General features: G+C 43.1%; 1 protein-coding gene across 1 annotated transcript; it reads left to right on the top strand.

The window, feature by feature from the left end:
• LOC141007370 (CXADR-like membrane protein) lies at positions 1-27,979 on the top strand. Its single transcript, XM_073479725.1, has 8 exons — positions 1-357; positions 1,562-1,693; positions 3,848-4,009; positions 14,447-14,645; positions 21,406-21,573; positions 24,181-24,303; positions 26,694-26,835; positions 27,604-27,979. The coding sequence occupies exons 1-8, from the start codon at positions 1-3 to the stop codon at positions 27,977-27,979; spliced, it is 1,659 nt and encodes a 552-aa protein (XP_073335826.1).

Raw genomic sequence — 27,979 nt, 5'->3', positions numbered from 1 at the left:
ATGTTCTGGCAAACCATCCGGCGACTCAGAAAAGGGAAGCAGGCCTCAGCCCAGGCTGTTTTCAGTTGGGGAGGGGACCTGCTGAACCGGCCTGGGGATATCGTCGGGCAGTGGAAGGAACACTTTGAGGACCTCCTGAACCCAGCTAACACATCCTCTGTAACTGAGGCAGAGCCTGAAGACTCGGGGGAAGACTCGTCCATATCCCTGGCAGAGGTCACTGAGGTAGTCAAGAAGCTCCCCAGTGGCAAGGTGCAAGGTGTGGATGAGATTCGCCCCGAGATGCTGAAGGCTGTTGACATTGTTGGGCTGTCATGGCTGACGCGTCTTTTCAGTGTCGCGTGGAGGTCAGGGACGGTACCTCTGGAGTGACAGGCCGGGGTGGTGGTCCCCTTTTTCAAAAAGGGGGACTGGAGGGTGTGGTCCAGTTATCGGGGTATCACACTGCTCAGCCTTCCTGGGAAAGTTTATTCCAGGGTGCTGGAAAGGAGGGTCCATCCGATCGTCGAACCTCTGATTCAGGAGGAACAATGCGGATTCCGTCCTGGCCATGGAACAGTGGATCAGCTCTTCACCCTGGCAGGCTTGCTGGGGGCGGGTTATGGGAGTTTGCCCATCTAGTCTTCATATGTTTTGTGGACTTGGAGAAGGCTTACGACCGGGTCCCCCAGGGGGTACTGTGGGGGTACTGAGGGAGTATAGGGTACCAGGGCCGTTGGTACGAGCTATCCGGTCCTTGTACGACCATACTCGGCACAAAGTCGAATACGTTTCCAGTGGGTGTTGGACTCCACCAGGGCTGCCCCTTGTCTCCGATCCTGTTTGTGATAATCATGGACAGGATCTCAAGGCGCAGCCATGGTGAGGAGAGTGTCCGGTATGGGAATCTCAGAATTGCGTCTTTGCTTTTTGCGGATGACATGGTTCTGTTGGCTTCCTCAGCCCGTGTGTCAGGAAAGGGGGGGGGGGGGGGGGGGGGGGGGGCAGTGGGACACAGGTGCAGACCCAGGGGTGTCTCAAAGCTATCCCAGGGGGATAACCACAAAAATCGCAGTAGCGATAGATTGGAAATGGGGGGAAAAAAACAAAAAACAACAAAATTGTATAGAGCCACTACAGGCTTCCTGAAAGAAACAATGCACCACAAATGATTAAATAAACCACCGCTGCCAAACAGCTGACTAAAAAACTAAAATTGTCCAGGAGACCCAGAAAACTCTAAATGAAAGGCAAAGTTATCCGCGAGACCTTTGATAACCAAAAGGCTGGAGTCACAGCAAACTCTTCAGCACCAAGTTATTCACTGGGAAATATACACGCAAAATTCTTAGTTGGGTGTTTTCAGACACACTGACCTCTCACTACCTGAACCTCTCACTACCTCTGAAGGTGAGATAATGAGTCAGCACAGGGGACTGGAGACTCAGGGTATATGAAGACTCCCCACACCTGGGCTTAATCACAGCCAATCAGTGCCACACACACCTGATTGCAGTGAGTTGATTCTCTCACCACTCTCACAGAGCAAGATTGAGTGCCCTCACACCGTGACCTCCAGCAGGCATTGGGGCGGTTCGCAGCCGAGTGTGATGCGGTCAGGATGAGGGTCAGCACCTCTAAGTCCGAGGCCATGGTTCTCTGCTGGAAAACGGTGGATTACCCCCTCCAGTTGGGGAGTGAGCTCCTGACCCAAGTGAAGGAGTTTAAGTATCTTGGGGCTGTCGTGGTGAAGAGGGAGCTGAGCCGCAAGGCGAAGCTCTCGATTTACCGGTCCATCTATGTTCCAACCCTCACCTATGGTCACGAGCTGTGGGTAGTGACCAAAAGAACGAGATCGCGGATACAAGCGGCCGAAATGAGTTTTCTCTGTAGAATGGCTGGGCTCAGCCTTAGGGATAAGGTGAGAAGCTCAGACATCCGGAGGGAGCTCGGAGTAGAGCTGCTGCTCCTTCGCATCGAGAGGAGCCAGTTGAGGTGGTTCGGGCATCTCATCAGGATGCCTCCTGGGTGCCTCCCCTTGGAGGTTTTCCAGGCACGTCCAATTGGGAGGAGACCCCAGGGCAGACCCAGAACCCGCTGGAGAGATTACATATCTCATCTGGCCTGGGAACGTCTCGGGATCCTCCCGGAGGAGCTGGAAAGTGTTGCTGGGAGAAGGAGGTCTGGAGCTCCCTACTGAGCCTGCTGCCACCGCGACCCGACCTTGGATAAGCGGAGGAAGATGAATGAATGAATGAATGAGAAATAAAGAACTTATTATTTAACTACAAAACAACCATAATTCTACACCTGATACCAGTCCAGTTACCTTGAATCAAAAGACAATGTGTTTCAGTTGAATGTCTTAAGTTTACTATACTATATATATATATATATATATATATATATATATATATATATATATATATATATATATATACTTAAGTTTAACATTAAAGTGTGGCCGATTGTGCTGAGTTTTACATATCAGCAAAAGGTGTGAGTTTCAATGGTGCACATGCACATTTTTTGGTACAGCACTTTACAACACCCACTGAGCCACAGTCTGTTCACCCTGATGCTATCTGACAGAAGATACAGAAGTTTCTGCTGCTGTACCACCAGACTACAGAGCAGCTTCATTCCCAAGGCTGTGGATTTTTTTTCAACATTTTTTTCTCCATAAAGGATTCAAACTTAGTTTCATTTTCTGAAACCCTAGTGTTGAAAAAAAAAAGAAAAGAAAAGAAAAAACGAGGAATAAATGCACCTTGTACCTTGTACTTCTATCGTTTTAGCACCGAAGCCTATATCTCCTAGGTCTGTCATTAAAACATTTGTGAGATTTAGTTACTATTAATTATTAATTTAGTTAAACTCTTAAGTTAACCAAACTCTCATTAAAGGTGATATATTATGCTCATTTTCAGGTTCATAGTTTATTTTGGGTTACTACTAGAATAGGTTAACGTACTGTAAGGCTGAAAAAACATATTATCTTTCTCATTCTGTCCAGTGCTGCAGCTATATAGATGCTGGGCACAAATGTGTCCAGCCTGCAGGACATCACAGTCCATACTGTTGATCAGTGTCCAAGGAAGGATAAATAAAGGGGGAACAAGGCTTTTATTCAGGCTTTCATCCTCAGCCTCTTGGTAATTCTACCCCAGTCAGCAGTGCCAGGATCACTCTGTGGGCTGCTGCAGCTGGTAAGCTGATAGCCTCTCTGGATCTTACCTATTGTAACATGCAGTATATATCCCCTTTGTTTTGGACTTTCTTATACGTCACCATGCAGGGGTTTAACTCTATCTGTGGTTGTCCTTTGTCCTTGAAGGAAGTATTGCTATTTAATATTTGCTATGGGTGAAATGTCCTCCAATCCCATTCACTTTGGTTTAATCTCCTGAATTGTGTATTTATTTGATTATCATCAGCTTCTCAATTACAATAGACAGTCTCTACTGTGTCTGCTGTATGGTATGATGTGGCTCATATATCATATCCTGTTTAATGCATTGTATATGTGTACTATAACATCATTGATAAGTAAATTGTTTCATCAAATGTCATGTATGTGAATCGTGTGTATGTGTGAAAGATTGAGCTTTGCTGTAAAATTAAATGGCAACAATGAACAGCTGAAATGTTGCTTTTAAGTGCTCCTCATGAACTATGACATTCTATTCCAACAGTCTTACAGCTAACTTTACCGCCATCTGGTGTTTTTAGTCTGAAATATTCAGTTAGTGAAAAAAGCAGCTTTTCTGTAACTGCAGGTCTCATCATTTGTATTTGGAACTGTACTCTATTAGTATTTAATATCTGATACAATGAAAATCATAATCTCTGACTGGTCTGTCTCTTTACAGTTCTGCTTGGTGTGCTGACAACATGTGCCCAGACAGAGATGAAGAAAGTTGTTGGAGACAATGCCACACTGCCCTGCCACCATCAATTTTGGGTGGGTGATGACCCTACACTGGACATTGAGTGGCTGCTACTCAAGCCAGCCAACAGGCAAAGAGTGGTGAGTGTGTTACCGGCTCAAGGTAAAAAAACAAACGGCAGGCGAGGCTTGGCCACAGTTTCACAACACCGGTTTAATTCCGTGAAGAAAGCATATAGGTTTTCAGAACAACCTCACATCAAACAGAACAACAAAAGACAAAGCAAAGCTCCCGCCGCCTCATTTCAAAGGCCAGCCCCACTTTATGTCCTCGGCTGGAGACGCCCCGCACATCCCCATTCAGGAACACACAGGACCAGGCCTACAAGACGCAAGAACAGAAATAAGCATGTTACTGCAGAACATGGATGAGAGGCCCAAGGGGCCGTAACACCCTCCCCCTTAACAAGAGGCTTGTAGGCTATCACAAGTCATTTTGCCCACAACCATTATACGATAAATCACCAATTTAAACTACACCAAATGTGCCTATGAGCAACAAAGTGATTAAATGGACACCAAAAAAAAAATTTAAAAAAAATCACTGACTTTAAATAAATGTCCATTTAAATTCCCAAATATACCCCCAATGAACCGCTATTTCCCCAAAATCACTTTCCAACTGTCGTAACCTCTGTAATCCGGGCCCTGGAAAACAAAGAAGACAGAGGGAAGCATGGGGTAATAAACATGAAACATTACTCCGTGGGAGCACGAGAAAAAGCATCACATTGTCTTAGCCTTTAATGTGACGTATCTCTAATTTGAACGGCTGTAGAAACAGAGCCCAGCGCATTAACCGCTGGTTCGGATTTTGGAGCGACTGCAGAAACGTCAGATGGTTATGATCACAATAGATCACAAGAGAAACAGCACCCCTGACATAAACATCGAAATGCTGAAGCGCCCAAATTAACCCCAACGCTTCCTTTCCAATAACTGAGTAGCTGGACTGATAGGAAGCAAACTTCCTGGAAAAGAAACTGACTGGGCAGTCAATGCCCTGTTCATTCTCCTGGAGCAACACAGCACCAGCTCCGACCTGACTAGCATCAACGTGCAGTTTGAACGGCCGGTCCAGCTGCGGCGCGGCCAAGACCGGAGAGGAAGTGAGGAGAGCCTTTACTCTCTCAAAAGCACATTGGCAGACCGGAGTCCAGTCAAACTTCACAGAGGACTTCAAGAGGTCAGTCAACGGCGCAACCACTGAAGAAAAGTTTGGGCAAAAACTGCGGTTTTTACCATGCCCAAAAAGCGCATCAGCTCTTTTTTACTTGTGGGAGAGGGGTACCGGTCAATGGCTAAAGTCTTAGCCCGAACAAGACGCACTTGTCCTTGACCCACCACCTTTCCCAAGTAAGTGATTGTTGCCCTCGCAAACTCACACTTTGAGAGGTTGATGGTCAACTGGGCGTCAGAAAGGCGATGGAAAAGAGCTCTAATAACTTCTAAGTGCGCCCCCCAGCTATTGCTATGGACCACAACATCATCTAAATACACCGCACAGCCCTCCAGACCAGCAACAACAGTGTTCATGAATTCTCAAACCAAAACTTACGACTTTATAGGAGAACAACCCCTGTGATGTAATAAAAGAAGAAACCTCTCTTGCCCGGTCAGTCAAGGGCACTTGCCAGTAACCCTTGAAGAGGTCAAACTTGCTAACAAACCTGGCAGCCCCCACCTGGTCTACAAAGTCTTCAATCCTCGGAAGTGGAAAACTGTCAGGCTTTGTGACAGCATTGACTTTTCGATAGACTGCGCAGAACTGGAACGTACCGTCTGACAAGAGGACATGGTGAAGCCCAGGCTGACGAAGAAGGTTCAGCCAGTCCATTGTTAAGGAGGTACTGCACCTCTGTGACGATGTGTCTACGTTTTTCCTGAGAAACACGATAAAAACGCTGTCTGATTGGGGAAACATCACCAACATCTATATCATAGTGCAACAAATGGGTCTGAGTTGGAGTGTCCGAAAACAGCATTGGAAACTCGTGAATCAAATTAATTAACTCAGCAAAAGGAGAGACAGGAGACATTATATTATCACTGAAGGCCACAGGTTGTGCAACCGCACCACCTGCAGGTGTATCAGAACGTTCGTGATACGGCTTAAGCAGGTTCACGTGACACAACTGCAAGCTTTTCCTCCTGTCAGGAGTGGCAATCATATAATTAACATCTGATACCTTTCTGATCACAGTGTACGGACCAGCAAACCTTGTATGAAATGGTGAGGAGGTCACTGGCAAAAGAGCCATCACCTTATCACCCAATGCAAATACACAGCCCTGAGCTTTCTGATCGTAGCACTGCTTCATCTTAGCCTGAGTGACAGTCAAATGTACACGCGCCAAACGAACTGCCTCATATAGACATCTTTTAAAAACATTAACATAATCACACAGAGGTTTCGGTGGCTCCTGAAGGCCTGCACCATCCTTCAGTACAGCCAAAGGACCATGCACCAAATGGCCAAAGACAAACGTCATTTGGCCTGAACCCTGTACTTTCTTGTACCACCTCCCTTGAAGCAAGGAGCAACCAAGGTAACCCTTCCTCCCAGCTCCGTCCTAACTCCATGCAGTAAGAACGAAGGAGAGACTTTAACGTCTGGTGTATGGAAGAATTATCCTATCTTTATTCAAGAGCGTAGATTTTCAGTTTGAGAGCATGATTTCATTCCTTTTCAGTGACACAGCTCCTTCTTGTGCTCAGATTTATTCTCCTCACGCTCACATTTTGTGCTCGCACTGAGATGTTTGCTGCCCTCTTTCAAAATGTGTGCTTGAACTCAAAAATCACATGCTTGTGCTCACACAATTTCTTCTTGCACACAAAAATTTCGCTCACATTCAAATATGTCCTGTGCTCGCTCAGATCTAAAGTCTGTGTGCTCAAACCTAATGCGCACGCACTCAGAACAAGCATCTCCTCTCCGGTTGAGGAGTCTGCTCAGACTCAAGGCTGTCCCTCCCTGCGCTCAAAATATTGTGTTTCACCAGCCAATAGGGACACAGCTAGAGTGTGGACCAATCAAATGACGGATGCCGCCTTGGGTGCGTTCCTTCGCACTTTTTTTGAGTGCTCCGTAGGGGCGGGCATATGGTCTGTTTGTAAAACTGCTTCTCTCAAAATATGCCAATTTACCATATTAGCCAGCTATTTGAATCGTCACCTATTTAAGACGCCAGCATATTTATGTATAATTCATCTTAAGTAATCCTAAAAAGAGTTATCATAGTTTAGATTCTTTTCAATTTAATATTAGCGGATATATGTTATATAGTATAAATACTCATCAGCGTACAGGCCTGGAATTTCATCATTTTAGGGGCAAGGCCACTTGGCCTTTCGTGTTGTCAATTATTTGAGGGCACAAAGGCCAAAAGCCAGGGCAGCAAGGCCATAAAATAAAACAATGATTTTAAGTCCACGTCCATAATGAATTTAATTTAAGGACTAAGAATGTATAAATATCTGTGAAATGAATACATAAAACAAGCTCAGACAAGAACTTTTCAACTTTCAACTATTTAGGGTTAGGGTTAGACAGCAAGCTAGCAAGCGTTTGTTGACAAAAATGTTACAGGCTGAGGCTACGGTCGGCACGTTAAACACTGGGTCAACGTTGTAGCGATATACTGTACAAGCAACGCGTGTTGCGTAAATTTAACGGTAACTTTAGATCAAACATTTTTTTCGTTAATTTATGACACTGTCTTACCTCAGACCCGGCAACTTTTTCCTCCTCCTCAGACCCAACATCTCGGTCACGCGGACGCTGGGGGTGCGTTTGATGAAGTCTCCTGGTTAGCCAGTGATAGATTGCAGTCAAACTGTGGTTGTAGCCCGCCCGAGTGGTTCATGCCAGGCTCGAATCGAACCTACCACTGGTGATGTACACATCGTCTCATTTGATGTTGCCAGAATGTCATAAAAAGATGCATTTTTTTTCCGCAAAGGATGCCGGTGTTCAAGGCCATGTTGACAGGGAAGAGGCAGGGGAGAAAACTGCAAAATCAACTAGGGCGGTGCGGATGGGGCATCAAGGCCACTGTGGCCTTAGGGCAGATATTTTTTTCAGGGGCACAAGGCCAAATTGCGAGGGCACGAGGGCCATGGCCCTCATGGCCCTCGTGAAATTCCTGCACTGTCAGCGTAGGAGTGTTAAGATAGTCGAGTGGTTAAGTATAATGTTGGGTGTTGCATTTTAAACCATGGGACGCCAGTTCGCATCCTGTCCGCCATCCTACCCATCTTCACACTCCCGTTTGCATGCTGAGATCTTGCGCCAATTCTCCGCATCCGCCTCTGTGTGAGAGTTTCAGATCCGGCGAGTGGTGAAATTTCGCTGCGCCGAATACAGAGGTAGTATCAGAGACGCAGTATTGGCGAACCGAACCAGTATGAATGGATAAGCCAGCGGCACGGAGTGAGGATGTGTCGATCTGATGGTGTTCACTGTCTGATAACTGAACAGGTCCATCACTCAACAAAATATAGAGAAATGTCACGGTGTAAAAAATCACCACAACAGTCAGCCCTCCCGACCGAGACTTCAGTGAACTTTCCCCCCAGAAACCAGCCTCCCTCCCCGCAAGTGAAAGAGTCAGACAGTCTCCTGTTTACTGATGGTGATTATGTAATTATGTAACTCAGAGAAAAACGTTGGATGCATGGTGGGTCGGGATCTCAATCACAACACATTATAACAGCATCCATATGATTATAAACAGTCAGCGGGTACATGTTTAGATTAACAGGAGGACACCGGGGAACCCATTGAAAAAAATACACACGTCATCTTCATGATGTGTACCGCCACGCTGGCGCCAGCTTTCTGTGTGAATTACTCTGGTTCGTCTTTTACGCCGGAGCTGCTCGGCTCTGTGTGAACAACCAACGGCGGAGAATTGGCGAACCTCTGCTGCGGCGATAATGCGGCGACTCTGTGTGGTTTAAAATGAAATATCTGGCAATGTACTTAACCACTCGACTATCTTAACACTCCTACGCTGATATGAGTATTTAGCTAGCTGTCCCCTATTGGATTGTGAAACACAATATTTTAAGCGCAGGGAGGGACAGCCTTGAGTCTGAGCAGATACCTCAATCTGAGAGGAGGTGCTTGTTCTGAGTGCGTGTACATTAGGTTTGAGAGCGCAGATTTTAGATCTGAGCGAGCACAGGACATATTTGAATGCGAGCGAAATTTTTGTGTGCAAGAAGAAGATGTGTGAGCACAAGCATGTGATTTTTGAGTTCAAGCACACATTTTGAAAGAAAGCAGCAAACATCTCAGTGTGAACACAAAATGTGAGCGTGAGGAGAATAAATCTGAGCACGAGAAGGAGCTGTGTCACTGAAAAGGAATGAAATCATGCTCTCAAACTGAAAATCTACGCTCTTGAATAAAGATAGGATAATTCTTCCATACTGGTGGAAACGCTCAAGGGCACCTTGGCTCTGAGGATGGTACGCAGAGGCTTTGTGATGCTTAATATGAAGTTGATTCAAAACCTGAGAAAAGACACGAGACATAAAATTGGATCCGCGGTCAGTCTGGACGACCTTTGGTATACCAAAAATGGAGATGAACTGGGAAAGAGCCTTTACAATGGACCTGGTGGTAATAGAACGTAGTGGATAGGCGACAGGGTCACATGTCACCTGGCACATGATGGTCAACAAATACCTAGAGCCACTCGTGGAAGTAGGCAACTGCCCAACACAGTCCAACTGTAAGTGGTCAAAAGGACCAGCCTCCACCGGTATCGGCTGCAAAGGCCCCGGCTTGATGACCTGATTAGGCTTACCAGTCATCTGGCAGATGTGGCAAGTTTGTATGTAAGCCGCAACATCTCTCCTTAACCTCGGCAAATAGAAATGACGCATAATGCGGTCAAATGTCTTTCTCACACCTGAATGCCCCAACATGTCATGAGCGGTCTTCATCACCGCATGTTTAGCAGTAGCCGGTACAACAACCTGTAACCATGGCTCCCCCACCGGTGTCAGTGGAGGGGGTCCATTTTCTCACAAGCAGCCCATTCTGAACAGAGTAGCCATGAGCCACGCTCTCAAAAGTGTCAGCTGGGACAGCTCGGTCAAACAACAAACACAGGGACTGATCTGCACGCTGCTCCTTAACCAGGTCTTCATAGGACAGATTCAATGGAAAATCTGGTAAGGCAAACCTAGTTTTCTCTGCAGCCACTTTGACCTGCTTGGGTTCTGCCGCTGCACGAGTAGCCGAGCGGGTCACAGCACAAGCTGCAAATACATCAGGGAACTACTTTGAACAATCATCAGTCTCATCTTTCAGCTGAAGAGAAGACAACACTACTGACACAGGGTTATTCTGCCAAACAAGTCCACCTGCATAGTTATTTCCAAGTATCACCGAGACAGAGTCCACAGGGAGGGCAAGGCGTACTTCAAAAGTAGTGAGATCAATTCCCCGAACCAAAAGAGACCTGCCAGAACTTGAAGAGGACAAAAATGGCAGAACAGAGTCCAAAATGAAAGATTCTGACGCTCCTGTGTCACGCAGGATTTTTACAGGAATTTTTTCATCACTGCCAACCAAGGAAACAAAACCATCTGAAATGAATGGAGAGTAATTGAAATTCGGCCCCATAGAACGTGAATTTACATTCAATTTAACAGGGGACGCTGCCAACATGTCAGGCTTCACATAAGAAAAACGGGCTTTGGACTTTGATTTCAGCACTGGACAGTTCCCTTTCCAATGACCCCTCGCATGACAGTAATAGCAAATTTCCACGTCAGATTTAACAACTGAACGATCTGCTCCAGAAGGTCGTGGGGCAATAACGTTCAGACTTCTATCTCTGCAAAAAACCCAACATCTTTTTGAACACCTGAGGAGCGCACATGAGCTCTGAGTTAACTCGTACTCATCTACAAAAATGGCAGCCTCGGCCTCGTTCTTAGCCTGTTTCTCCGCAACATAAGTCACAACCCGCTCCGGCAATGTGCTCTTAAATTGCTTGAGGACAATTAAATCCATAAAGATATCGTAGGTTTTTACATTAGCGGCAACGCACCAACATTGGCACTGCAAGCGCAAATCTCTGGCAAACTCCACATTGGTTTGATCTGAACGTTTTCTCATGTTCCTAAAACGTTGACGATAAACCTCTGGAATCAACTCATATGCTCGCAAGACCGAAGCCTTCACAGTTTCATAATTATGAGAGTCTTCCAAACTCTGAGCAGAAAAAACCCGCTGTGCTTTCCCTGTAAGAACACACTGAAGCATAAGCGCACAGCGTGAACCAGGCCAGCCTTGCGCGTCAGCCACTCTCAAACAAGAGGAAAAAGGCATCCACGTCCCTATCATTAAAAGGAGGAATCAAACGCAGACTAGCAACAATATCGTTGTTAGCATCTACCCCACCAGGTGTAGGCAATCTTCCCTGTCGAATAAGATCTAACCGTTGAGCTTCAATTTCGAGCTTTTGCTGCTCCGATGCTCTGCGAGTGCGTTCATTTTCCTCATCAAACCGAAGCCTATCTAGTTGCATTTGATGTAGCAGTTTGCTATTCTCCAACTGTATACGAAGCAACTCTTTCTGCTCTGCAAAAGTCAAGCTTCCCGCAGGTGTAGGAGACAGTGTTTTTTTAACATCACTTTTAAGACGTATAGATGGGACTTCAATTTTGTAATGATCAGCCAATTGTATCAACTGGTCCTTGGTCAATACATCAAACACAACCTTGGAAGGTTCCTCCATGAACTTCTCAACAAGTGATGCCATAAATTAAGCAACTGCGCGCATTTTACTAACTGAGCGAAACAGTATAGGAGACAAATTACACCAAAGTCAGAACACAAAACTAAACCGGGAAGTCCAGCGATAATACAAGCCAAGACCAATGACCATTTCCCCTAGGCAAAACAAAACCCATATAATTAACTAAACACGAAGCTTCAAAAAGGCCGGTGGTGGGATGAATTAAGCACCAAGCCCGCAGGAATGGCAAAACAACCAGAAACTGGCAATTCCACCAATGCCTCGGGGTGCACCCAAGACAACTGCTCTAGTCACAAGAAACTGCTCAAAAATAATAAACCACACGTCCCAAAAACACACAAATAAGTAAGCCTAAAAGGAAAGGTAAAAGGCCTAGCAGATATACTGCTGAACACACCAAACCTCACTCTCCGACGTCCCGGTGCACGAAAAAACGCCTCACTTGTCCATCCAACAAACACTTCTCCTGTAGCTGTTGGAAAAGAACAGAGGGGGAAAAATGCACAAATAACAAATAATAGAAAGTGTAAATAAACCAACAAATCAACCACTACCAGGCGTCTCCAACCCGACTGCTCAACAACGCGACTTTCCGCTTGTGAAGATCAACTTATCATTGCTAATATTTACACAACGGATTACATTGCACAGCGCGTCCTGCCGTGGCCCAACGCACCGAGAACAAAAGGCACAGGTACAGGCCCAACACAGGTAAATGTGTAAAGGCGGACAAACTGTTTGGACGAGCCCCCATTTGTTACCGGCTCAAGGTAACAAAACAAACGGCAGGCGAGGCTTGGCCACAGTTTCACAACACCTGTTTAATTCTGTGAAGAAAGCATATAGGTTTTCAGAACAACCTCACATCAAACAGAACAACAAAAGACAAAGCAAAGCTCCCGCCGCCTCATTTCAAAGGCCAGCCCCACTTTATGTCCTCGGCTGGAGAAGCCCCGCGCGCTGGCACATCCCCATTCAGGAACACACAGGACCAGGCCTACAAGATGCAAGAACAGAAATAAGCATGTTACTGCAGAACATGGATGAGAGGCCCAAGGGGCCGTAACAAGTGTCTCTCCATGCAAGAGGTTAAGGGCCCTGTATGCAGGCTGAGGTCCATGATAGTCCATTTAAGGTGCATCTAACACCCTTTTGCAAGTGAAATGTCACATAATATGGGTGCAAAGTAAGGGGTTTTATTTAGTCTCTTATTTAGTCATAGTTGTGTTTTGGGCTCTGTCATCTGTCCCATCAACAACTCTGTTTTGACAGCATAGAAGCATTTGCACCAATATTTAACTGAGGAGGTGGAGAGCTGTTGCGTGTCCCTGTGTGTGTAGTACTGATACATGATCGAAGTCCAGCTCAGTAAAATGATCATTGTAGTTAATAGTAGATGGGATGCAAACATCTGAAACATCATGAGGAAAATATTAATTATTAACACTTAATGTGCCCATGGCATCCATGACGTGCCAACTGATTACAAAGAGAGCAGCAACTCAAACTAGAAAATAGACATGAGTTGAATTTCCCATATTCACCACAAAAGGGCCGACGGACCCACTTACCAGCACCAAAGATGTCAGCCTTAAGGCAGTATTTCATAGTTTCTGATAAAAACCCAAGATTTGCTGTCTGTAAACTCTGTTCAGCCGAACTTTCGAGACGGGGTGAACGGTGTGAACCCACCTGTGTAGGAGCATCTAATGCATCCTTTAAATAGCAGTAAACAGACTGCACCTTTGACTTTAGACCAGCTTTTTGTTGGTCTATGTTGCTGTCGCTTTCCGCTGCCTCAAGATAGCAATCTTCCATCAGTGCGTCTGACCACACCTCCCGTTAAGGCCTCCCGTTAGGGCACATGTACATTTGCTATTTACACAATGTGGCCGCTGGGCGTAAAAATGACAACTTTGTCAGTCTGAAACTAGCAATGACACTTGTGCTGTGCGCTGCACAATTATTTTTGCATGCAGTTTAAATGGTCAAGTAAGCTGAAAGGACAAATTTTGTTCACAGGTACTGCAATCTCACATTGACAACTGTGCAGGCTGATCTACATATTTGAAGCATCACATAGTTTCCATATCTCCAAATGTTTGTCTTTGAGCAGAATCATCAGCTTAAAAAGGCATGAAATGATGGCATCTTTTGCTTAGTTTACTGATGATTCAGGAAACCTTGCAATTTTAGTGCTTCTGTAGTTATGTTTTGCTCTCTGTCACTGTAGGACAGCATTTTTCAGGACAAATAATGATACTGCTTAGACATTGTCCCATGATCACAATGCCTCACAATAGTGAAAAACCTATCATAGACAGTAGATTACATATACAATAATAATACAAAATGATTTTAAAAAACACATGTACATCAATTGGCAATATATAGTACATTTAGAATTAAATAATTTAACTTGGAGATGTTCTGAATAAATGAGATGCAGCAATTAATTATAAGACTCATAAGCATGAAGATAATTGTCAGTGAATGGGGCCATGTTTTCTCATCATCACGATCATGTTGTGGTTACATTCATGATTATGAAATTTTTTTTTTTAAATGTATACATTAGCTTACATGTTTTGTCTGGCCTCCTGTGCATATACAGTATAATATCGTATAATTGCTGGTTCTCATATAGAATTTCCACATTGTTGCACTTACTGTATGAATCTTACTTTGTTTATCTCATTACAAACTCACCCCTTGACTTTACTTTCCCCACCAGGTGATCACCTACTTTGCTGGACGGGTTTTTGACCCAAATGAAGCAGAGCATGGCCGTGTCACCTTTGCTGGAGAGTACTTAAAGGGTGATGCCTCCCTGCTGATCAGTGACTTGTCTCTGACGGACTCAGGAGAGTACAGCTGCAAAGTCAAGACTGGTGCACAGTACCATTGGAGCACCATCAGCCTTATAGTGCTGGGTAAGTGGCAGACAGCACTTAAGTAAAAAAAAAAACCCAAAAAGAAACACACACACACATACACACACACACAGAGAGAGAGAGAGAGAGAGAGAGGACTCATGAGAACACTGTACAGCTGTAGGTGTCATGAAACCCAAAAGCTCTATTTGAAGTTTCAGACCAATGCTCTCACCTCTAAGGCCCTCACCTACTGTACAGGTATATGTTATTTTTGTGTGTGTCAAAGAAGATAAAATAGGATAAATATGTAAATGTAAATATGTAGGTAGTTATGCATGTATATGGATAAAGAACACATATTTTTGTATTTCTACACATCCATGGTAAAAGCTCATTGATCATATGATATGCTCACTATGCAGTTCTTTAGAAAGGTCAGAGTGCAGAGCTGGTGCAGCAACATGTTTTAAATTCAGTTGGAAACCCCTTCTCAATCAGCTTACTCTCATCTGTTGGTATTAAATCTCTTAATTATGCAAGCACATCTATAATACATACGCTTCCGTAAAAACACTGCTTTACTATCCAATACATTACAGGCATAAACAAATCTCTGCGGATTGTAGTACAACTTTTTAAATTATTTATTGCATTCCAGTCTATTGAAGCCACTCCTTTTCCCACAGGCAGCTGGACCTTCACACATTTAACATCTAGTCAGTTCTGACAGCAGTGCAATTCCACCTCCTGCTGCGCTACAGTGATTCTCGGGTCTTACATAACGGTTGCTCACCAGTTTTCTCAAGATTTCCAGCATTACATTAAATGTCAAGTGTATTTGTGGCTCACTAGGTTTTACTGTCCTCTTCCTCCTTTCTCGGGACACCAACACCGTTGACTAAGGGCCTGTGTCCACAGAGCATTTTTCTTTTGGCATTTTTTTTTTCAGTTGTTTCTAATGAGGAGCGAGAAGTTAGCTGGAAGTTACTGGTGAATGATGGCTGCAGGCAGGACTCAGACCCTAGTCTCCTGTGTGAAAGTCCTTTGTTTAACCCATTTATCCACAAGCAGTAATCTAACAGCATGAGAAATTACATTTATATAACAGCAATGACAAACAAGAAAACAGCTCTTACACTATAATAGTTTGTCCTGGTACTACTGAAGATAAAGTCAGCGCCTCAGACGAGTCCTGCACACAGTTTTTTCCTTCCTGTTAAATCATTAATTCCCCAGCCATATTACTTTCACTTTCATGTAGTACTGTTGAAAAACAAAAAGCTGAAGCATAATACTGATGACCTCATGATATGGTAGCCTAATAATCATTGAATATGCTCTGACACTCCCTCACACATGTCAAATACTGTAGCCTATGATACAGTAAGAACAGCTGATTTCAGCTGAAGTAATGCTTCAGCTTCCATCATCACTGCTCCTCCTGGTGGATAGATAAACCATTGCAACTGGTTTCCACACATGGTGCTTAGAGGCATTACAGTTCGTCCCTGCGTTCACTACGTCATCGTGGGGAATCTCATTCCAGTCACAGACTCTTCCAGGCAAGACCCTCGTCAGATGTGATAAAGAGATCATTTGCAACTTTAACCGGTGCTGTTTCGGTGCTATGATATGCACTCTAAAACCTGATTGGAAATTCTCATATAAACTATTGTTATGTAGAAAGTCACACAGCTGACTGGCAACCGTTTTCTCAAGGATCTTAGAGAAAAGGGGAAGGTTAGATATGGGTCTAGTTGGTTAAAACCTCAAGTGTCGGCTTTTTAAGAAGCGGTTTAATTACAGCTACTTTAAAGGACAGTGGCACATATCCTGTTGATAGAGTCAGATTGATCATGTCGAGTATAGAAGTGCCAAGTAAAGGTAGAGATTCTTTAAGCAATTTAGTTGGGACTGGATCTTACAGACACATTGATGGTTTAGATGAAGACATTATTGAAGTTAGCTGGTGAAGGTCAATGGTAGAAAAGAATTATAGATATATATCTGGTTTTACAGCTGCTTCTGAGGTTTCTGTGTTAGAGGTTAAAATGGTACCAACTGAGGTCAGAAGGTGATGAGGAAGGGTTTAACCATTTGGGTCCGCGCTTCTTGATTAATGGGGTTTTTGAGAGTGTTTGAGACAGTTAAGTTAGTCAAATGTGCACAACCACACACGCCTGGGGTTTCCACAATGCTCGTCGTTTATTAACCACACCACCTTACAAATCCCTGGTGAACGGCTACTACCTCATAATACATGAACAAAATAGTAGTCTCACGCACCCTTGTGTTACTGTTGAGTTGAGAGGCAGATGAAAAGCAGGAGCTCGGTTGCAGGCATCCATTGATGGTGAGAGCGCCGCTCAACTAAGTTCAAGGATAAACAAGACACCATCTAGTGACGTTACTCCCCGGGTAACTTAGCAGCACAGTATGTCTAAAAGGTACATTCCACAATTTCTACTGTTACAAGGGCATTCTCATATTTTAGTTATTAATTAGGGCTGTCAAGAGATTAAGAAAATTAATCTAATTAACCACGTGTTTTTTATTAATTTATCTAAATTATTCAAACATACCATTATTTGCCAAGACAAACACTCTCACTGCAAATAATGATTGATTATTTGAAGTACTCTACTTGATGGTACAAAAGTTCCTTGCCGAACAAATTGCACAAAACGGTGCCACAACCAGAATAGAGTTTACTGCCATTTGCACAGGTACAACACAGTACAGGTCATAAAGCAGGCCATAGCATGTCAACCAAGAGCAAACAAAATAAACCAGAACTGGTTTCAATTCATTCTATTCTGGTGGGCTGGATCCGGCCCAGATTTGGGCCAGTTCTGGTTCGTTCAGTTCGCTCTTGGATGACATCTGGCCATGCTATGGACTGCTTGTGGCTCAGATCTGGCAAACAGGAGGGGACCGCCCAAGTGCCATCATTCAACGCAGTATGTGGGCCGGATGAGGGTGTCTGGTGATGAGCAGGTGGCGCCTTGCATGGTAGCCTCTGCCACCAGTGTATGAATGTGTGCGAATGGGTGAATGCTGACTTTTGTTGTTCTACATTTGTAACGTCTGTACATTTTTGTCTGTAAGCACTTTCTGTGCTAATAAGTACAATAAGTAATGCATTTCTTTTTCACAATTTTTCATAATGTGTAATAGATTTTTTCAGCACTGACCCCAACACTGTCCATAACTGACCTCTTTTTTGCCATTCAATGTATAGCCTTACAAACTCAGTATCCATCTGCACTGAGGAATGATACTGTGACGTCCTGCTGTTATCTGGAGCAACATCTAGTGGTAACTCCATCGTAATGTTTATTTGTACCATTAGTGTTTCAGTAGTTGATGAAAGGCATGGTGAAATTATCTCACATGATATTGTTTGGCCAGAAAATACATTTGCCTGTAAGTGTGATTTGATACAGTTGTCTTGTCATTAAATACTAAAGTTACTGGTGATGAAAACCTTTGTTAATGAACCCAGGTTCGCTGAAATGTGTATTTCGATCGTATATGCTATCCGCTAGCATCGTAATGTAATTTTCCATATGAGTTAGCATTAAGCTAGCGCATTTGTCGCTATATGTTTTAACTGGCAATGTAACCGTATTGATCTTGAAAAAAGTTTGTAACTGAATGTAATACTGAGATGTATTCATTTGTTTGTCTAGTTTTACAGTACTTCCTGAGTAGAGGTTTGGAAAGGACTTCAAGCTTCATTCATTCTCTTGGGAAACTGTTATCTATCTGTCGAGCTAATGTAGCAGGCTAGCCCACGTCACACACACAGAAGTGGTGGCAGAATAGATACTATTTGTTAAACGCATTCACATTTGGACAGCAGGAAAATCCTCTCTTGTTATGCTTCAGCCCCTAATGTTAGCCTGTGGAGGGCACCAATATTCACTGGAAAAAGTGGATGTGGAAACAACATGTCAGGATATTTAGGGCCCGAGCAGGAAACCTGCGAGGTCCCTATTGTTTTTGGTATGATTATTAGGGCCTGAGCAGGAAACCTGCGAGGTCCCTATTGTTTTTCGAATGATTATTATTAGGGCCCGAGCAGGAAACCTGCGAGGTCCCTATTGTTTTTCAAATGATTATTAGGGCCCGAGCAGGAAACCTGCAAGGACCCTATTGTTGTGGTAGTGATTATTATTATTAGGGCCTGAGCAGGAAACCTGCGAGGTCCCTATTGTTTTTGTAGTGATTATTATTAGGGCCCGAGCAGGGAACCTGCAAGGTTCCCTGCTTGGGAATGCAGATTTCGTTCCAAACAGGAAGTGTTGCATATCTCCACATTGGTGTGTCCAAATGACGTGAAACTCAGGATACTACCTCCACATGAGGCCCCAAGGCTCTGTGCAAAATTTTGGCCCATGACCACTAGGTGGCGCTATTTAAATTGAAGTATTTTATATCTCTACATTGGTTGGTCAGATTAACACAAAACTTGGTACACTCATTGCCAATGCCGTCCTGAGGATAACTGACGAAGGTGTTACCGATCTGACACTAGGTGGCGCTCTGGTGGCAGTTTCATTTTATAATTGGCACTGTGCCCACACCATAACACTTATGGATATAAAACTGATTGGGGTGGTATAGACTGGCCCCTGTAACTCACACACCAAAAATGCCCAGCAGGTGGCGCTATTATCAACACAAAACCGTTTTTGGCTCATAACTCCCACATAATATGGTGCACATTGTTAAACCTTATATCTATATGTTCCCTGAATTCAGTTGACTTGTATGATGTAGGCCGCGCCCACTCTCATGCTAAATTTCCATTCGCAAATTCGCCAAATATCGCAAAGCTACTTTTTCGAACTCCTCCCGGGTAATTTCTCCAATTTGCACCAAACTTTGCACACAGCATCTGTGGACCCTCCTTACAAAAAGTTATCAAAAGAATTGTGATAGCCCAAACAACGACCAAAATATACAACTACAACTTCCTGCACATTGCGGTCAAACACACAGTTCTTCATATCTCTACAAAATATAGTCCGATTAACACAAAACTTTTTTGATTTGTGGTCCATGCCCACATGAGGGTTTGTGCAAAATTTGGTGCATATCCACCAATAGGTGGCGCTTTTATTGCTAAATGACGAAATGACAGCTTGGCTGCCTTCACTTTCATTTCCTCAATGGAAGTTGTTGCATGAAGAAGCCCCGAAAGCAGCATGTCACAACAGCAGCATGCCCCGAAAGCAGCATGTCACAACAGGAGCATGCCCCGACAGCAGCATGCCCCGACCCGCGTGGACTGCGAGGGCCCATTCATCACTGCTTGCAGTTTTAATTTTTTTTTCTTTGTCCCAAATGATCGCATTTTTCACTGCCTGAACATACCCCAAAACTCACCAAACTTGGAATATATCTCACACCTGGTGAAAATTTTTATAATCTGTTGTCGTTGTGAATTTCCACCACTAGGTGGCGCTATTATTAAGGAAAGTGCGTTTTGGCTAATAACTCCCATATACTTTGTTGCACATTCAAAAACCTTATATCCACGTGTTCTGTGAATCTTGCTGAATCTCCTGATATAGGCCACGCCCATTTCCGCCTACCGTTTTTTTCCGCTAACTCGCGATATGTTGCAAACCTACTTTTTCGAACTCCTCCCAGGCAATTTCACCAATTTGCACCAAACTTTGCACACAGCATCTGTGGACATTCCTGACAAAAGTTATTAAAAGACTTTTGATATTCCAAACTATACTCAAGTTATTAAATAACAACTTCCTGTAGATTAGGATCTAAACAGGAAGTGTTGCATATCTCCACATTGGTGTGTCCAAATGACATGAAACTCTGGATAATACTTCCACATGAGCCCCTTAGGCTCTGTGCAAAGTTTTGGCCGATGACCACTAGGTGGCGCTCTTTAAATTGAGGTATTTTATATCTCCACATCGGTTGGTCGGATTAACATGAAACTTGGTACACTCATTGCCAATGCCCTCCTGAGGATAGCTGATGAAGGTCTTACCGATTTGACACTAGGTGGCGCTCTGGTGGCACTCTAATTTTAGATTTGGCACTGTGCCCACACCATAACACTTATGGACATGAAATTGATAGGGGTGGTATAGACTGGCCCCTTTAATTCACACACCAAAAATGACCAGCAGGTGGCGCTGTTATCAACACAAAAGCGTTTTTGGCTAATAACTCCCACATAATATGGCACACATTGTTTAACCTTATATACACGTGTTTCCTGCATACAGCTGAATTGTGTGATGTAGGCCATGCCCACTTTCGCGATACATTGCCATCGCAAATTCGCAAAATATTGCAAACCTACTTTTTCGAAGTCCTCCCAAGCAATTTCTCTGATTTCCACCAAACTTTGCACACAGCATCTGTGGACCCTCCTGACAAAAAGTTATTAAAAGAATTGTGATAGTCCAAACAACGCCCAAAATATTAAACAACAATTTCTTGCACATTGTGGTCAAACAGACAGTCTTCCATATCTTGAGGAAATACAGTCCCATTAACACTAAAGTTTTTTAATTGTGTTCCATGGCCCGATTATGGTTTGTGAAAATTTTGGTGCAAATCGGCCAAAAGGGGGCACTTTTATTGCTAAATGACGAAACAACAGCTTGACTGCCTTCACTTTTGATTCCTCAACGGAAGTTGTTGCATGAACAAGCCCCGACAGCACCATGTAGCGACAGCACCATGCCCCAACGCACGTGGACTGCGAGGGCCCGTTCATCGCTGCTTGCATCTTTAATTGTATTTGTGTTTGTATCCAATTGTCTATCTGCAGTGAAGCCATCAAAGCCACGGTGCTGGATGGAGGGCAAACTATTGGAGGGCGGTGATGTTAAGATGAGCTGCAAGTCTGCTGATGGCTCTGATCCCATCTACTACAAGTGGGAGAGGGTAACGGACAAGGGCAAGTATGTTGGCAAGTTGCCTGCCCTTGCTCTGATAGGTAAGTCATCTCACACATTGGAATATGTGTCTGCCTGTCAGTTGTACCGAGTTTAATTCTGATCCATGTAAGTTTAAAATTTAAAACTGCAATACAGGCAAAATGCTACCACGAACAAAAATAATAATGATAATAATAATAATAATAAACAATGTGTTACCACACAACACAGACTTGTGATTTATCAGCTCAGTGTTTCTCTTTATCAGCTCTCTCAGTACAACACTAAGGCTTGTCATCCAACCTAGGTGGTTAGGGATTCAGTTCCACAAGTGTTGGACTGTGTAGTCAGATTTCAGCTCTATGACTTTACTGCTTGTTGTTCCCACAGTCTGCTGTCACAAGAGGGACAGAATCTCTGTCTAGTCCAATTCTTCTACTATTTCTGCTTTGTCTGACTACTTTTATTTATACAGTTATTTAAGTATATGAAAGTATGGTATAAGTACATATATATGTGTGTGTGTGTGTGTAGGGATGTAACGGTATGAAAATTTCACACCACGGTAATAGTGACCAAAATTATCACGGTTATCGGTATACCGCGGTATTTTTAAAATGTCTTCAAAATGTTGAAAAAACACTGATACACTGATAAATTGAAATAATTTCACCAAGATTTATATTTAAATAGATTTATTATATATTAAAAGGGTCAGGGTATAAGCAGCCTGTTTTTGAAATGCGTCCTTTAATGTCTGCGTTACAGAGGTAGAATGAGATGTACTGGCAGTAGTACTTGATTGGCCAGCAGACCCTCTCTGTGAAAAAAATGAATAGAAAATGTCATTATTAATTATTACTGTCATTGTTACTTAATACTAAGGGTGCAACCAACAGATCACAAAACTCACAATCTAGATCATATCACTTTTGTGAGAAACAGGTTGGATAATTTTTTAGATCAAAACAAAAAGGATTATTGTTAAATTAATTATGAACGCTCTATTTTGGCTCTTATCTCTATCTAGACACTTGTTATATTCACCATTTTATATTATTCTTTATATATAGTCTATTCTACAAATAATCCACAAGTATAATATATTTCTGATATTACTTAGATATATTGGCTGTCTGTCTCTGTCTGCTTGCTCGTCTGTTGTCAATGGACTCGGTCAATCTGATTGGTCAAATGGCTGCTGAGCCACAGGTAGACGCTGCTCCGGTGAACGGAGCTGAGATGAAAGTCAGTCATCTCAGTCAGTTTGCATTCATTAACTCAGTCCACCCAGTACGTGTTTGTCTCAAATCCTCCTCACTGCAGCTCTGCATCAATATTTGGGGAATTATTAGGTCGACTTTAAAAAGTGAAATCTACAATTAATAAGCAGTTCAGATAACGTGCCAAATCACGGATCAACTTTGTTCAGTTATACCACTATCTGGTCAGTTTGCATTAGTGACAACAGCAAATTAGACAGAGAAAACTCAACATACACAAACATCATGCACCCGAGCTTAAGGTTAATTTACCTTGCATTCGCTGAACAGTTGAGGGCGATGGTCGCAACAACTTTCTTCTTGCAGCTCCTGCAGATAGGGCTGCCATCCTCGACCAGCAGTCCCTGAGCATTCTTATAATAACCAAAATACGCCCAGACTTCAGATTTGGTTCTCTTTGAAGGCGGAAAAATGCCTTGAGGGCCACTACCATCATGTCCTCCCTCCGCCATGTCTTCTTCACTACATAACAAGCGCACGTTGCACGCTGCGCCTGTGTAGGGAGACTTGGATAAAGTATCTCGCGAGTTTTCCACACCGTGGTTATCGACCACGTCGGTTACCATGGTAATTAAAACTTAAACGGTAACCTTCACCGTCGGGAATTTTACCGTGGTTTACCGTGACACCGGTAACTGTTACATCTCTATGTGTGTGTGTACTTACCTTCATACACTTAAATATCTGTATGAATATTATACACATATATATATGTATATACATATATATCTATATATATATATATATATATATATATATATATATATATATATATATATACATATATATATATATACATATATATGTATATATATATATATATATATATATATAGCCAAAACAGTTCTGACCTGTCAAGACATGGACTTAAGACCTCTGGGGGTGTCCTGTGGTGTCTGGCACCAGGGCATTTTATAGTGGATCCTCTGGGTCCTGTATGTTGGGGGGTGGGGCCTCCATGGATCAGACCTGCTCCAGCACATCTTACAGATGCTCGATCAGATTGGGATCTGGGGAATTTGGAGGCCTGGTCAACACCTTGGGCCCTTTATTGTGTTCTTTGTGCTGTTCCTGAGCAGTGTTTGTGGTGTGTCAGTGCTGCATGAGTTTGTGGAGTGGTGTGATAAATATATATATGTATATATATATATATATATATATATATATATATATATATATATATATGTACACACACACACACACATCCTTAAAATAATAAAATAAACACATAGTTTAAAAAATAGTCTTTCACAACTGTTTCGTAATTTCTCTTAATTCAAAAGCATAAAAATACAAACATTTATTCCATTACAGTCTATTTGAAACTACAATACAAGACAAGAATACACTAAAGTCCTGTTTTCTCTTTGTTGGCTATATCAGATTTGAAAAACCCAGAGATTGTGACTTTGAAGAACTTGACCAAGGACAGCACCGGAGTCTACAGATGCACAGCCAGCAATGATGTGGGCGAAGAGAGCTGCACAGTGGAGGTCAAAATGCATTGTGAGTGGAAAACATTATTTACTTACTGTTACTCCAGATTCTATGAGTAAAAGACACAGGCTTCCGGGCTATTGCCAGTGGGGTTGTCCCTCTTGCACATGCCCAGCACTTAACATAATCCACCCCCACCTGGGTCCCACATACAGTCTCATCTTGTGTTTAATGGTGTTGAAACCAAATAATCAGCTCCAGAAAAACAGCTTTTTCTTCACCTATTCAAGGAACCAGTAGGGACCAGAACTTAGAGGGCTGCTGCTGTGCTCATAGAATCTGGAGATACCATACGCAACTTACTATTTTGCATTGAATTTTGTCCTCTAAGGCTATTGCAAATAGGAAAAGGGTGATGCAGGATATGGCCTGTGCCACACTGCGCCCATCTGGTACCACAAGCACAAACACACACCTACTTCACATAGCACAAAAACAAGCATTCCATGCCCAGCCAGTCAAAGAAACCCCAGAGGCACCACAATGACACAGCATAAAAAAAATATCTAATATTTTTAATGAGGGGGTGAGGGTTGGGAACAAATAATGTCTACTGCTGTGCGAAAGCAGAAACAAAGGATACACACTGTAACAGTCCAGAGAAGAGCAGAGTAGGGAATGTATCGACAGACAGGGTAAGCTCACAGCCAAATCCCATGATAACAATCACTCTGACAAAAGGCTAAGTACAGAGTGAGTCAAAGAGAAATGGTAAGCATCTTGCAGATAAAAACAAATTAAAGAACAGGGGGAAGACTAAGAGGCGGTGCAAATCTTCGACTGAGATTTCTCCACCGTGGAGGATAAAATCCCTCTGGTTGAGTGCAGCCTTACACAGCTAGTGTGACAGGTGCTATGCAGACAGAGGAATCCCCAGAGATTGCTCTCTGAAAAACATCGACAAATACTGAGAACGGTGCAGCTGTGTGCACACTGTAGAACAGCACGTGTACCAGGCAGAGGAGGTGAGACATGGCTACCTTCTTATGGTGCGTTTAGACCAAACACGAGCAAGATATTTGTGTTGTCCAGCTCCAGCAGTTGTATGCCGGTTAACGCTAACAAGGTCATGCGTGTCCCTATCTGTGACATCCAGTCTGTAAGTTCAACTAACCACAAGCAAGCCATATTATTTGTCTGATATTTGCATGTAAATGTCTCAACACCACAAACACTGCCAAGAGGTCAATTTTAGTGACTCAAATTAGCTGATGTGAAGGCAAGCAGACAGCTCAAGAAGGTGGGAATTTTCTACAGAAACCCAAACTGTTTTCTGTTTATAACCTCTGCCAAGCAGCCTATGTTTTCACCCCTGTCCGCTTGTTGGTTTGTTTGTCAGCAGGATTACATAAAAACTACTGAATGTATTTCCATCAAACTTGGATGGAGGATGAGTCTCAGCTCTGAATAGACCCTGTTAACTTTGGTGTGAATCCAGATAAAGGGACAGATCCAGAATTTTTTCTCACTTTCTTTAACAATGTGTTCATTTGTCAGACAATAATGCATCGATCCTGATGAAAGAAATCTGGGATATGTACAGTAGGTGTCAGGTATCTAGGAGAGAGTACAATTGGATGCAGGTCCTGATGAAAATCCAGATCCGGTAAATGTAAATCTGTTTTCACAGTGGGGACTCTTTTTCAGCGGCTGTATGGTAACAAATCAAAATAGAAAACTGCAACTACCACCAATGTGCAGCTGATCTATGGTGAGATATTTGTGCCTCATTCCTGAGTGAACAAAGGGAGATTTGCCGCAAAGAAGAAATATATTTTGTTATTTTATTAGGTTATATTTTGAAGGGAAATTAGATGTGAGCAAAAGATTATTTCCTTTGAGCAAATAAAAATCTCTTCTGTGTTCAATAAATGTATTTGTATGTTTGCTTTTATCCATATTAACATGCAATAATAACCCCTCTCACACAGTTTTACTCTCAAAAACTCTTGCTCTGTGTACTGCTCACATGCTTACATTGACTGTCTCTGTTTCACATTGACTTCTCCACTCTATGCGCACTGAGCTTCGCCTGCACGCTCGCTGAACTTGGCACAGTGTTACAATTGTGCCACAGAACCAACCAACCGGGTAATTGGACAAGGCAATTCTGATTGGCTGTTTCGTCTCTAATAGGAATCCTATAAGGTTGACATCACACCGTGTTGAATCTTGGGTAACTGACATCATCCGCACGATTATTGCATAGAGTGGAGAAGTCAATGTGAAACAGAGACAGTTACTCTCTTTAATCAAATAAAAGAACACAACAGTAAATGTGTTCAGTGTGAATTTTAATTTGGAGTTCAACATCAGTATGCTCTTTCTTACACAACTTTTTATGTGTGTGTGTGTGTGTGGGGGGGGGTATTTTGTCATTTTTGTGTTTACGTGTATAGATGTAAGAGGAATGGGTGTGTTAGCAGGGGCAGTGGTTGGTGTGTCATTTGGAGTCCTCCTCATCATACTCATCATCTGGTTGGTGTTCCGCAAAAAGGAGATGAAGAAATATGAAGAAGAAGAGACCCCAAATGAAATCAGGTACAGTGGTGAAAAACTTTCTCGGCTTGTCATAACTACATGTGATCATAACCGAAACCTGAATTCTTCCAGTCATGATAAGGAAAGGGAGTAGTAATGTCTATTGCCACACAATAGGGGTGGGCAGTATGAACTACAATTTGAATCACTGATGTTTTTTTGTTTTTGTTTTTTGCAGTGACAATATTATGTCAAGGTATAACTAAAATGAAAAGGGATACTCCACTCAAACATGACTCTACCTTTTATTTTCTCTTGGCAGTGTATGGAAACATGTCTTCCAAAACACATGTTTATTGTCTTCAAATAGAAATAAAAAAGAGGTATAGGCTTACATGTGTATTGAGGGGAGTAGCCAGACAGATATTGTAGGTTAATTATTAAGCATAATGTGATGATAATAATGTTCATTCAATGTGAGATAGACAAGGGGTAGGATTACTTATCTACTCTTGTGTCTTATCTAAGTGTGGAGATGAAAAATGCAGGCTAGTGAGGATTGCTTCCTATCAAAAATGTAGCAAGTGACAGGGTAAGAAAGAGGGTTGAAAGCAATCAAACTTTCATTGTCTCCAGCCAGAATAAGTTGTGATTTCCTATGTGTTTACTGAATATAGCTTAAGCAAACATCCACTTTACTCAAACTAAATTTAATTTGACTTTGTCTCTTCAGTGTTAAAGTCCGATTCCCTTTCACTTAACTGGTAAATGTTCATTGGATCTTTGGAGAGCACTCTTTGGAATCATGCAGCCATGTGCTCATTTCAGGGAGGATGCAGAGGCTCCCAAAGCCAAGCTGATGAAGCCCAACTCCCTCTCCTCATCCCGATCCGGCAGCTCTCGCTCAGGCACCTCCTCCACCCAGTCCATGATGCATAACATGGGGCTTAGGAGCCAAAGAGCCTGTGTTCCAGCTGTGGCTGCCCACAAAGAAAACTGCCAAGCCTCCACCTTGCCTCAGTCTTCACTTGGCTACATTCAGAAAGCTCCCAAGACTCCTGAACCCCGTTCTACACCCACCTCCACGTCTACCTCCAACTCCAAACCCAGCACTCCCCCTAAACTGAGTCCTGGGAACCTGACCCGCATGGGGGCCACTCCTGTTATGATCCCTGCGCAAACCAAAGCTTTCCAGACTGTGTAG

The sequence above is a fragment of the Pagrus major genome, chromosome 13, assembly GCF_040436345.1.
Source record: "Pagrus major chromosome 13, Pma_NU_1.0".
NCBI classification, from domain to species: Eukaryota; Metazoa; Chordata; class Actinopteri; order Spariformes; family Sparidae; genus Pagrus; species Pagrus major.
The sequence above is the reverse complement of the archived record's forward strand: the minus strand, read 5'-3'. Positions and strand labels throughout refer to the sequence as shown.

Coding starts and splice junctions, on each gene's coding strand:
- LOC141007370 (XM_073479725.1), top strand. CDS start 1: ATGTTCTGGCAAACCATCCGGCGACTCAGAAAAGGGAAGCAGGCCTCA. Junction 358..1,561: donor TCGCGTGGAGGTCAGGGACG/GTACCTCTGGAG, acceptor GACCTCCAGCAG/GCATTGGGGCGGTTCGCAGC. Junction 14,646..21,405: donor CATCAGCCTTATAGTGCTGG/GTAAGTGGCAGA, acceptor GTCTATCTGCAG/TGAAGCCATCAAAGCCACGG.